This window comes from Pteropus alecto, unplaced genomic scaffold (genome assembly GCF_000325575.1).
Source record: "Pteropus alecto unplaced genomic scaffold, ASM32557v1 scaffold73, whole genome shotgun sequence".
NCBI classification, from domain to species: Eukaryota; Metazoa; Chordata; class Mammalia; order Chiroptera; family Pteropodidae; genus Pteropus; species Pteropus alecto.
The window spans coordinates 5,545,860-5,558,685 of record NW_006436284.1 but is presented as its reverse complement, the minus strand read 5'-3'; the positions used below and the strand labels follow the sequence as shown (position 1 = coordinate 5,558,685).

The 12,826-nt window shown below is 31.7% G+C and overlaps 1 protein-coding gene across 1 annotated transcript in view; it reads right to left on the bottom strand.

Annotated features, from left to right (window-relative positions):
* MTREX (Mtr4 exosome RNA helicase) overlaps positions 1 to 12,826 on the bottom strand; it is a 77,640-nt gene that overhangs the window by 6,191 nt on the left and 58,623 nt on the right. The window contains exons 22-25 of the mRNA XM_006912466.3: positions 10,674 to 10,837; positions 7,058 to 7,163; positions 4,018 to 4,074; positions 2,838 to 3,000 (exon numbers count right to left, since the gene is read on the bottom strand). Of these exons, the coding sequence (XP_006912528.1) occupies positions 2,838 to 3,000; positions 4,018 to 4,074; positions 7,058 to 7,163; positions 10,674 to 10,837 (490 nt within the window). The remainder of the gene's footprint in view (positions 1 to 2,837; positions 3,001 to 4,017; positions 4,075 to 7,057; positions 7,164 to 10,673; positions 10,838 to 12,826) is intronic.

Sequence of the window (12,826 nt, the reverse complement as noted above, 5' to 3'; positions counted from 1 at the left end):
TAGTAATGGCCATTGTCTAGGTTACAATGCATCTACATGGATTAGTAGACTGAAACTACAGGCTTTAGCCCATACAAATACTTTTAAAATTGCTATTCAAATTTAGTTTGATAGAAATAAGAACTACATGCTATCATTTTTTCCCCAAGGTGATAACAGATGAATTATTTATATGAAATCTTCAAATTCCTCAACTGAATCCCAGTATAAACTCTTCTCTTGCATCAAGCATCCCCTAAATACAAGGTGTTAATCATGACGATGTTAACTGGCCCTTAATGTCTGAAAAATACTTAAAAACTACTTCTAGGGTTCATGACATGAAATGATCAGGCCCTTTTATTTTCACATAAAAAGAAAATTAAGAATCTAGGAACAAATATGGTTTGAGCACAGCACATTAAAAAGTTCCAATGCAGTCATTTACTGCCTATGAAAATAAAGACACATTGTACTATGGGCTAGCACTTTGATTACAGTATTTTTCCAATTACATAAAGCCATGTACAGTTACAAGATGAGGAGAGAATGGCTATTTTGAGATAGAATAACTAAATAACATGGTAAAAAAAAAAAAGGGGGGGTGAGGGGACACAGTATGTTGGAAAAAGGAAACACTATCCCCTAAGTAAATCAAGGTTCTGTTACTTTTTTCCTGTTTAATTATATGTTTTATTTTTCAAAGTTAATATATAGTCTATACCAATTTCAGAAAAAGCTTAGTTAATATAATAGCACCCAGACCAGAAAAACATGAAAACTGCTGTTAGACCAAATTTCAAGTTATAGTTGTAAACTGAATTCCTCAAATTTTCAAACTTAGATTTCTCAAGAAAACTGTGATGTTCCAAGGAATTGAAAAGGGGGAAAAACAGATTTCAGGAATGCTAGTATGCTGTGGAAAAGGTCAAAAGGTGGCAGAACAACAGTCTTCAGTTTTAGCAGTTTAAGATTTATATTCCATATTGTTGATAACTTTTCCATTTAAATACAAAGAACAGAAAAATGAAACATAAAACAATTTTATAGAGTTCCTTGGATTCCCAGGTCTGCTGCCCCCTGGTTTTTCTTAAAACAAAACAAAAGCTACTCTTCCCTATGAACCAGTATTGTTTTATATATTGTAGCAGAAGGTATTATATTAACATGAGCTATTATTATATTAAGTTTTTGAACTATTTAGGCACAGAAGTCATTAGTTTCCCTTATGTCTCAAAAAGATTTTGAACTGAAGAGCAGTGGTGCTGTATCTGATTGCCTTTGTGCCTCTGAAACACACAAGGTGTCATACATCTACCTGGGTTTCTGCATGTTAAGCAATTTTCACTAGTGAGATGAGTATGTCATGCTTCCTTCTTCTCACATACTCAAATGTTGCTACCCACCATGAACTATACTGCAGACCACCTTACCATTCCTACAAGCATGACTTTTCAGTGGATGTACATGATATAATCTAGGTTAGGATTTAAGTCTTTAGGTGATCCAAAATTCAAGAATAAGGTATTCTGGTGCTTAGATGAAGTTATCAACTACCATGTGACTTATAGTCACAGAGGCCAGGATTCAAATCATAGTGCCATCATGTACTATACCCTGATGACCTTGGCCTAAGTATTTACTTTGTAAAAACTCAATTTCCTTGTGCAAAGTGGAGATAATAATATCCATCCTGAGTTGCTATTTTGGTGATCAGATCTAAATTAAAGTGCTTATTAGCACAATGCCTGGCACACAGTAGTTACTTAATAATGACCACCTTACCAGTAAGAGAATACAGTAAAAGATTTTGGGACCATATTGCTAAATGATCATTTAATGGAGGCTAAAAAACAAACTTTTAAAAAAAGACTAAAACATCTTACCATAATAAAAAGATAACATATGGTAAACTGTAACACTTAAAACTGTGTGTTAATTTCAGTGTTAATGTAGTAAAGGCCTGTAGTTGAAAATTTTAATATTCTGTTGCAAAGATGTTTACCTATAAATCATAAAAATCACTGATTAATAAACTCAGCAATCTATTAGTCTTTAATAATACCAGTTAAAAAGCATATAATATTGGTGTTAAAAATATTTTTTCTCAAAACAGATATTTCTCAAAATAAACAATAGTATGTTTTATATTCTTATAATCTCTATGAAGTCCAAGCTCATTTATTTTCATTTATAAGAAAGTTCAATGTAAATATCTAATTTTTTAAATACAATTCAGCACTATAAATACCTATTTAAGCCAATCTTTTTGCAATGAATACAATATTTCTCAATATGGTCTTTACTGTGCTTATTTTTTGCTTCCTGTAATTCATTTATAATTACTTCTCTTTACCTTTTCTTCATTTAAAATTTCTCTTTGAGTAACAGTTATTTTTCAGGCTCTTAAAATTTTGCTTATTAATCTGATCCATGCTGAAGAGTCTGACTGAGGCAGTATTTGCTATTTGAAATGCAATGATGGACAACATTTTCACTCTGCTGTTTTTCAGTGAAATTATACAGTAAGCCATTAAGTTATTACCAAGAGAATAAAACAAAAAGTAAAAATACCCACACAAATATGATTTACTAGGATCATCTGTCTGTGATGGCAGAGACTCTGGCAGAGGATTACAAACTGTTAAAATAGTTTAAGAAATTTATAATGAGCAGACTATCCTTATTAAATAACAAAGGATTGGTGGAGAATATTTTTGATCTACATAAGCAGAAGAGTCTTTTATTACCAAAAATTAAAAATAATACATCATTGTGCTTAGTTAGAACAATGCCATCCTAAGTACATATATATCTTGTATCAGAAGGAAATGTATTTATACAAAATTTAACCATACCTTCAAAGACATCTGTCATTTTGCAGATATGGGCAAATGTAGCTCCAGTTGCCCAGGTATATACTACATCCATTAAGTGAGGTTTGAATGAGCTTAGGTAAGTTTCCTCATCAATTTCCAATTTTGCTTCTGCTGAAACTTTTGCAATTCGTTTAGCACATTCCTTTGAAGATAAAATATAAACTTAAAATTTCTTACTTATGATCTCCCATATCACTTATTTCTTTAGGTTTCCAAAGCCAGTATTCCACAAGGTCCCATTTCCTTTCCTAGGTAATAAGCGTGCAATTTGGATATTCTGCTTCTAAGCAGTCAGAATGCCTTTTCCATTGCTAAGGGAACAAACAACAAAGTTTTCCCATTACATTGAAGTAATTAACTAAGAAAAATATATCGAGATCATGGTTTTCACCCAATTATACCCTTTTCTACAAAAAGAAAAACTCTTCGTTAAAATTATTCAAGAGTAGCACTTAAATTAGATTCATTCTTTTCTCTTTGGTAATCCAAAAAGTCAAAAACACCTATGTCTACAGATTTCTGTGGTTCTGAAAGTTTAAAATTCTCAGTTATAATAAGGAATGCTAAATGTTCCATTGAAGGGGCCTTTTCCTATGATTCACTTTTCATTCCTTTCTAGCAATGTCTTAAAGTTCATCTTTCCTTATTTTTCTGCATAATGTTGACAGGCAGACAAAATCGTTTCATCCTAAGAAAACAATAAAAGACACAAATTCATCACTATAAGCTCCTGTGGCTTTGAGGATCCAGAGATAAACAATTTTTTAGAGTAAAACAGATTTTAAAACTTTGTTATAAACCAGAATGGAAAGAAAAATGAACAAAAAATTAAAGTTAACTGAATCCTAGTCTATTAAGATGTCATTCTTAATCCCAAGGAGAACAATGCAGGCCCTGAATTGTTGGTATAGCCTATCTGGAGTATGCACTCACAGCAACCCTACACAATTTATTACACTGGTAAGGGAAAATGTTTAATTATTAAAATAAAAATCACAAATTATGTTATGATATAAATAGCATTAAATGACATGAATAACACCAAGTAACATCTTTAATTCTGGAAGCATCTCTGTTGAATGATAAATACAATTAGACAGTCAAAAATGTTTATTTTACAATATACTATTCATAAAATATGTAGTTCGAAAAATCTTACCTGCATTTGACGAAGTGGTCCTGCTAACTGCTCTGTTAATTTGGGCATCTCACTAGACTATATAAAAAAAAGAAAAATTAGGTGTAAAACCCCACGTTTAAAATGTTGTATATACTACCTGTGCTTTAACAAAGCTTTTATGATATCCATTAATATCAAATTATAAGATCTTAGACATTAGCAGCATTTAGTTTCTAATCAACTCTCAGTATGTAAAAATACCACTCCTCTCAACCTAATTACAATAGCCTATTATATTTCAGAGGATAATATTATACTGCTAAGTTTGCAAAGTGTAATAAACTAGCTATTTTCTGTGACCACAAATGGAAGTGAGAAGAACAAATATTATAAACACCCATAGTAGTTTAGTTACATTAAAATTACTATGAATGGTTCTATCGTTGTTTGATCTTCAAACACTTTTGGCTTCCAGGCAACTCAATATGGAGAAACTGAAAATTTTAGATAAAGAACATTAGAAACATGTCCTCAATTTTTATTTAACCCAGATATTTCTAGATCTCTATACAAAGTATAAAATAGTTAAAGTTTTACTTTGAGTTTGTGTTCTTAATATTGCCTTCCCATAAGTGAAAAGTTTGTCAATTTCTCAATTAGAATAATAGGAGTTTCAGGTCTATTACTAACTGGCCAAAGGAACCTGGAACAAGCTGCTTGAATTGTGTTAGTTTCTTACCTTGTCAAAGAGAAATAAAAGGTCAAATCCTGAAAACCTATAGGCTTGTGATTAGAATAAAGACATTTTTTGTGAATGGTATGTATGTATGTGTGGGAGAGGATTTAAAATAATTATAGATAAATTTTTTAAAAAGCAATTATAGGTTAGTTGCAACAGATATGCCTTTATTTTAAACATCAGTATTTACATAGGACTTGGTTTTGATTTGCATCATGCAGAAATATGTATATTATGTAATAAATCATGAACCAAGTTCTATATTCTATAATATTCCCGTTAAAATAAAAAATCATGAAAAAGCAAAATGGCCAGAATGAACTTAACATCTCATTTTAACAGTGAAAAGAATGCAAGACTGCTAAATGTCTTTGATACTGTATTTATTTGTGGTCAACAATAACTGCTTCTTCTGATTTTACCAGTGCTCTTCCACCAGGTATGTGCAGTTTGTTCCTTCGTCCATCCTTTAAGCCTCAATTCAAATTATCAGTGAGGCTTTCTTTAATCACTTTATTTAAAATAGCCACACTATCCCCTCAGAAATTTCTATCCGTCTCCTCTACTTAGCTTTTCTCCACAATCCTCACCACTATTTGATATAATCTGTATGTATATTATTTCTTTATTGTTATCTTCATCCACTAGCACATAAGTATCATGAAAGGAAAAATTTCTACTCTAGCTCTAGAGCTTAGATCTGTAAATCTTTGTAGTTACTTGATACTTACAAAGATTTTATGTTATCTTTACTTTTAATATAAATCAAGGAAGACACAGTTTTAGAACACATTTTAAAACAGAAGTTAATATATCAAGCAGATTATGATGTATTTATAATAAGTATCTTACTATATTTACCTTTCTGGCTAGAAAACATTCTTTTTAAATTATCAACAAAATTCCATGTGACTTTTAATACAATTTTTCATCCTGCTGTTGAAAGGCACCGCCACAAGAACTGATGACACTACAGTGTGATTTCACTGAACAAATCTTAACATATAGTTAACACCTTGCCCTAATATTTAAGAGTTGTGATTTGGCTAAGTCCAACTCCTTCAAAGAGGCAACACACTTGACCTCTCAGAAGACAAGATTTTTGTAGTGCCACATTAAGGGAAAAAAAAAAAGCACAAGGTAAGAATTAGCAGTAAGACAAAGTCTGACAGAGGCAGAAGACCGCCAATGCCCAGTCTCTAAACCTTAAATCTGTTAAAAAAAAAAATTTGACAAGCCTTCTTAATAATTATCTTGGAAATTAATGAAATAAAAATTTGAACCTAAGAAAAACAACAAGCAGATAATATTTTGCAGCCTAATGCATTCTTCGTAAGTATATAGCAGGCATTCTCAAGAGAGCACAAAATAGTTTCTGGATTACTGTCCTATTTGTTTTCATTGCCACTATAGCTGTAATTCTAATCAGTAATCAGGGAGTGGAGAGAAAAGTATCTACTTACTTGAAGTAATGTATTTGATTTGATTAATGAATAAGGAAATAGCTAATTAAACAGATCAATGGCAGAACTAAAAGAAAAAATTTGTCTTAATTTACTTAAAAGTTAAACTAAGAGTACATAGTAAAAGATTCTCTAAAAATTTAGATAACAGTATTAAAATTATTGTTAGAAGGCAAATGTCCTTGTCTTATTCTATCCATTTCAACCACAATGAATAAATGTGAAAAATGCATTTTACCTTTCTAAAACAAATCATATTGGTCTTTGGAATAAAGTACAAAGATGATTAATGTTCTTGTGGTATTTCATCTAACACTTCCTTTTTTTGATTTCTTAAGAGACACTGAAAGTGAAGTATCTACTCAAATGGAAAATTTATTGCTAAACCAGCAATGAGAATCTATGGCTACTACTGTAAACCCTGCCTATTAAAATTAAGATTTTGGCCTCTAATAGGATCAGCTGCTTCCTAGTTATTCTCCAGTATTAGGACTGGAAGGATATTCAACCTCATCATCCTCTTCCATTTTTACTAATTTTGCCTGATTTTACATTCACTCATCTTTTTCTTTCTGAGACTGTCTTACTAGGCCAGACCTCCAAACAATACAGGTTATAGAACAAACTTAAAACTTGGAATCTCATTAATGATGACTGTCCAAAAATAAAATCCTATTTCACTCTCCTTTCTGATAATATATGCATTTCATTATGAAATTTTTTACCATATGTTAAAGTTGTACTGATTTCTAATTAACATTACCCATATTATGTAAATGTAAAGTAGTACTTTTATAATTAGAAATACCCATAATAGTATTAAAGTTAAATAACAGAATATGTAAATTAATAAGACATGCTAAATCTATTAACTTACATTCTCCTGAAACACAAAGCAGCTTAGTAGTGCCGTTGCCTGTTCTGCAGATAGGTCATTGAAAAGGCCATTAAACATCATCTCAGTTAGAAGGAGCTCATCAGCACTATACCACCACAAAAAAAGAATTGCAAATTTCAGAATATAAAAACACATACATAAATTCACACATCCTTAAAATGTAATTTTTAACAAAATGTATTATTTGACCATAAGGAATAATCAATGAGGAGTGACAGAGATTTATTTAAGGAAATGGCAGGTCTTTATATTTATCAATATACAAATAATAAATTTAAAATGGGTATTTCATGTAAAGATCCCATCTAGCAGATATTAAAATGCATATATTCACTGAAATAAAAGTCATCACCACCCATTTATCTGGGTCTAAAAATCCTTTTAATTATTTTACAAATAATTTATAAAGTGATAATGAAAAACAACTTTATTAGAGATCTTAATTAGAATGTACCCATAGCAGACACACATTTTTTTGCAGATTCCTAGTGCAGAGAATATATGATAACCGAGATGTATAATGGCCTCTAAATGCAACAAACTACTGCTTGTCAATTGTCATTGAAGAATCTGAACTATATTCATGGAGTAAATATGATTCTAGATTTCAAATATATGTCTAATAGGTACTACATCATTACTTCTTGCACTTGCGCTGTCAAAACGTATTAACTGACTTCAGGTTTTAGATACATCTCTTGAGTTCTAGCTTATTATTTTTGGTTCCTTTTTATTAGCATCAAAATATAGTATTTTAAAGGACTCTGACACGTCATAATTTTGTTGAAGAGAGGAAGGCCAACCTCTTTGCTCCATAATTATACATTTTCACATTCAGATTTAAATTATAAATATTAGAATGATCAATCCAACAAATTTCTTCATGATGTTTCTTATCAGTTTACTTGTATTTACAACTGTCTTCAATATCTGACCTCTTAAGAACCATTTCAAGGAAAATTTAGTGGTCAAATCATAAAAGATGAAAGACTACTGTCAAAAGTCTTTGTAACAAAATGGGATGATCCAAGTTCTTATCACAAAACATAACTAAACCCTTTCTATTTAACGGAGAGTAAGTTAAATAAGTATTTTATACGTTTTTGTTTTCAGAAATTTATTTACTCACTGATTCTTGTGTTTGAGAATTTCCCTAGGGTCTGAGATTTTGCTTACATGATTAATTTCACCATCATCACTCTATCTAGGGTGTTTTTGGTCTCTATTAATCTTCTGATTTGTGTAATAACTGCAAAATATTTCTTGGTTATTTTTCTCTTTGTCATTATGGGTTGAAAAATGGAAAATTCTGAATTCTCAACTGTGTCGACAAAAGCTAAAAAGACTACAAAGATGGTATCTCTAGAATTCTACAGTCAAAAGTTCTATAAGGTATCTTACATTTATTAAAGGGTTTAATGACCCATTCAGTAATTGTAAGAATGTTACTCTTTAAAAAAAGAAAACTTTTTGTTTTTTGGAAGACTTCTGAAAAAGAATAAAGTCATGAACTAGCAATCTTTACAAACAGTTTAACTATTCAAAAACAAAGTTAAAAACTAAATTTGGGTTCCCAATGGTAAACTGAAAGTTAAGTCAAGAAAAGAGAACAATACAAATGAGGCAAGATTATTTCAAGGAACTACAGTCTAATGAGTGAGACAGATAATAATCACAGGGCAGTGATTTAACAGGTTTATACAGGTTATTATATTTAAAATGGTGAGGAGCCTAAATCAGATTAGAGAAATTCAGAGCAAGTTTCAAAAGATCTTGGGAAAAAAATATGCAGGAATTAGCAGGTGGGAGTGAGAGAAAGGTCATGCTAAGCACAAAAAATATCAACAAGTGGGATGTGGTAACAGACAAGCTAGAGAGAGTAGAGAAGAACACACTAAATTGTGGAATTTATTCTAAAAGCAACAGAGAATCACCAAGAGTCTTAAACCAAAAGGATGACACAAAAAGATTTGTGCTTTGGAAAGAATATTGTAAAGCAGTATAAAGGATGGGCTGTAGAGATTCAAGATGGGAGGCAACAAACAGGAGAGTTACTACAGTACTCTGAAGGATCCACATTAGTCAGTGGGAAAAGTTAAAAGGGCATGGAGGTAGAAGAAACTACTCAGTAAGATGTTGAGGAGAGAGAAGGAAAGGAGGAGTCTAGAATGACTTCCCAATTTTTTGCCTTTAATGGCTAGATCTTATACAACAGAGACCAGAAAAGCAAATTTTGGGGGAAAAGTAATGTACTTTGATGTGATATTGTTATCTCTACCTCTCTAAATAATCTACTTTAGAATAAAATCAATACCATTCTTCTAAGACTAAATCGAGCTCCAGATACCTAAGAGAAATTCATTTCTATATTAATTATTAAATACAAAGAAGTAATTCCAATAACATTAATTTTAGCAGATGAGTAAGTAGACCAGTGCTATGGTGTAGATTTAATCCTGGATAAATTATTAACCTATGGTGCTTAGGTTTCAATTACAAAGTAGGAAAGCTGAACTTTATCATAGGTTGAAGGAAAACTAGAACCCTGTGGGGCAACTGTAATTTGAAGAAATGTTTTATTTGGCTCACACAGTGACTAAAAAATTGATTCTGAATTAGTTTGTGAACATTTAAAAATCAAGAGATTTCACCCAAAATTCTAGATTGTTGGCTTTCCTAAATTGGAAAATGTGATATTACATTATTCTATAACAATAACTAATTGGAGCTGGGTATTTGCTGCCCTTTTGGTGGCCAAGAATTGTCCTGTTTGCCAGTCTCTGCCTGTCCCCTGCAGACATGTAAATTCCTAACATCTGAACTGGATGATCAAGAAGAATGAGAGTAAGTCTTTACCAGCAATGTCTGAAACCATACACAAGGCCTGTAATTCTCTCACCTCATCCACTAGGGCCATGAAAAAACTTTCAAAAGTGAACTTTAAGGACTCATTGAGCATAATGGTCATGACGATGAAGAAAACAAGATATATGTTCAAGATGATGGCAATTATGTGGGACCATGAGCCAGGCCCATCTAATGGGCCTTTCTTGTGTTTCTGATCCACAGAAATACCAGAGAGAATGAAATGACTGTGGTTGTTTCAAGCCATTTAGTTTTAAGGTCATTTGTAATGTGGCAAAAGGTTACCAAAACAGAAAATAGCTTATATCCAATTTTAAGCTGTAGTCTATAATATGCTATGCTATAATACCTGATTGTAGCCTGAGACTTTAATAAAATCTCCTATATGTATAAAAAGATGATTATCAGACTAAATTTCAAGACGGAAAAATGTCCATAATGTGAAAAAAATGATACAAAATTGTGTATAAACTAACATTACAATTATGTAAAAATCTCATCAGGGGAACTACATCAAAATGCTAATGGTGTTTATGTTAATTAATGGGACCTAAGGAATTTTTCAAAATTTTCCTTTTCTAGTTTCTCAATTTCAGAATCAAAATCTGCATTTAATATGGAAGGTGGTATAGAAACTTTATTTTAAAACAGCTCTTTTTCCAAAAGATTAGTAGCCCTCATTTAAAAAAGACTCCCATTTTAAAATCAGTTTTCTAGAACCAGGTTTTACCTGCTTATCTCACAAGCCACACGTCCTTTCATCTCTATGACATCAGAAGAAGTGGCAAATCCCAATCTCCTTAAAACACGTTTGCGACATTTGAGCTCATCCATTTGTAGGACTGTTCTTGCTTTCTTTAGTTCTCGCTTTGCAGATTTAATATCTATTGCAATCTAAGGCATATGAAAGTATAAAGGAAATTCAATAATAAAGTAATATTACACAAGAGAAATAATCTACCAAAAGTTATTAAATACTAGTAAAAATGTTAAATATATGGAAAATATAAAAATATCCATTTGAAAAATGTGAGGCAGAGGAAAGAGATTTAGGAGTTGTTAAAAGCTTATTCTTAGGGAATAGAGCATGGCTCTTGCTTAAATGAGGAGGGGTATGGAGAAAGTCTAAAAGGAGGAGAATGAGCTAGATAGCCATCAACTAGATGGGATAACCATCGGGAGGTAGAAAAAGTCAGTGGTGAATTAAGATAGGCTTTTCTAGTACAGGATTCATGTGACAATCATGCTCCTAAAATAGCGACACCATCAGCGTCAGCTTTTCATCTCTACGGAACAAAGAACAAAGGAATAGCTTAGAAAACAGGGAAAGATGAGGATATATGAATCTTATCTCTTGACTAGCTATATTTCTCCCATGATACCTTGCAAAGTGGTTCCTTCTCTTTGCCCTCAAACTGTATAACAAATCTGCCTAAGCTGGAAATGGCTTTAGCAAAGAGAATAGGTCTTTATTCTATAGAAAGAGATGAAAGCTTAAAAGAAAAATGTATTTTGAGGCCATCCTTTAGAGTAGATGAGTTTTAAATTCAGTTAATCAGTAAATATTACATACTTTTCAACTGTGACAAGAGTATGATAGTACAAGAGCAAGAAAACACTGGGACACTGAAATGGAGGCTTGAAGTTAAAAAAAACACTGACAAAAAGGAAAGTTTAGGGATTGAGAAGCTGAAATCAAAGACTCTGAAATTTTGCAGACAACATATTAAGCTTCAATTGAGAGGTAGAAATTATAAAGGCAATGATGGTGGTTAGTCACTGATATATATCGACAGCTAACTATGTACCCTGTTTATAGTGCTTTATATTATTTCCTATAGCAATCATTTATGGTAGGTAACTACTATTAAATCTGGATTTTACAAAAGTGAAAAAACCGAAGCAGAGAGAGATTACTAAGCAGCTGGTCAGGATCACAGATCTAGTAATAAAGACAGTGTTCAAATCCAGGATATCACTTTAGAACTTAAACACTTAGTGATTATTCATATTGCTATGAACAGGTGTGTTGTCATAATGCTATGAGGATAAGCAGCAATATTTTCTATGCTAAGCAAATCTCTGCTACCTAACATGACTTACCAGGACTATCAGGAAAAAAGTTTTCAAAGTTTAAGGATGCTCAGAGAAGCAGAGCAGAAGACTGTACTAATTTCTCAGAGGCATACAAAGCTTGCTAGTTAGTAGAAGAGAGTCCACTAAAGATTTTTTTCTCAATAATTTTTATTCAAATGTATTTTGGAAATATTGAGTCAAACAAAAATATTATTAAAATTAATTTTGCCTGTTTTTCACTTTTTTAATGTGGCCACTAAAGAATTTAAATTTACATATGTGGCTCACATTTTATTTCTATTGGACAATGCTGTTCTATATCTTTTTTTACATACTTTAAAAGAACACAGACATCCATTTCTGTAAATGCATGGATACAAAGACATATGGGTTTTTCCTCCATAAAAGTGAGATGAGCTTCCTTTTCCACTGAATATGTTAGGACTTCTAAAGACTACATATAAACCTATCTCATTCTTTTTGATGGTCATGTGGATTTACGTCATTCATCTAATTTTCTACTTATGAAACACTAAGGTTGTTTATATTAATTTGCTTTTTCAAACAATGCTACAAAAAGATGCTTGTACCACCTCACTTTATAGTTTCAATTCCTAGAGGTAGGAAAGCTGGGTCAGAGGGTGTGAGCACTTAAAATGTTGACAGTTGAGAGATCAGATTTTGAAGGCTTCTTAGGCAGGGAGGGCTAAGGGATGTAAAAGTTATCCTGCACTCACTAGGAGGCCATCAAAAGACTTGTTTTTTCCCTAAATTGTTAACTCCTTGTAATTTTCTTTGATTAAAAGT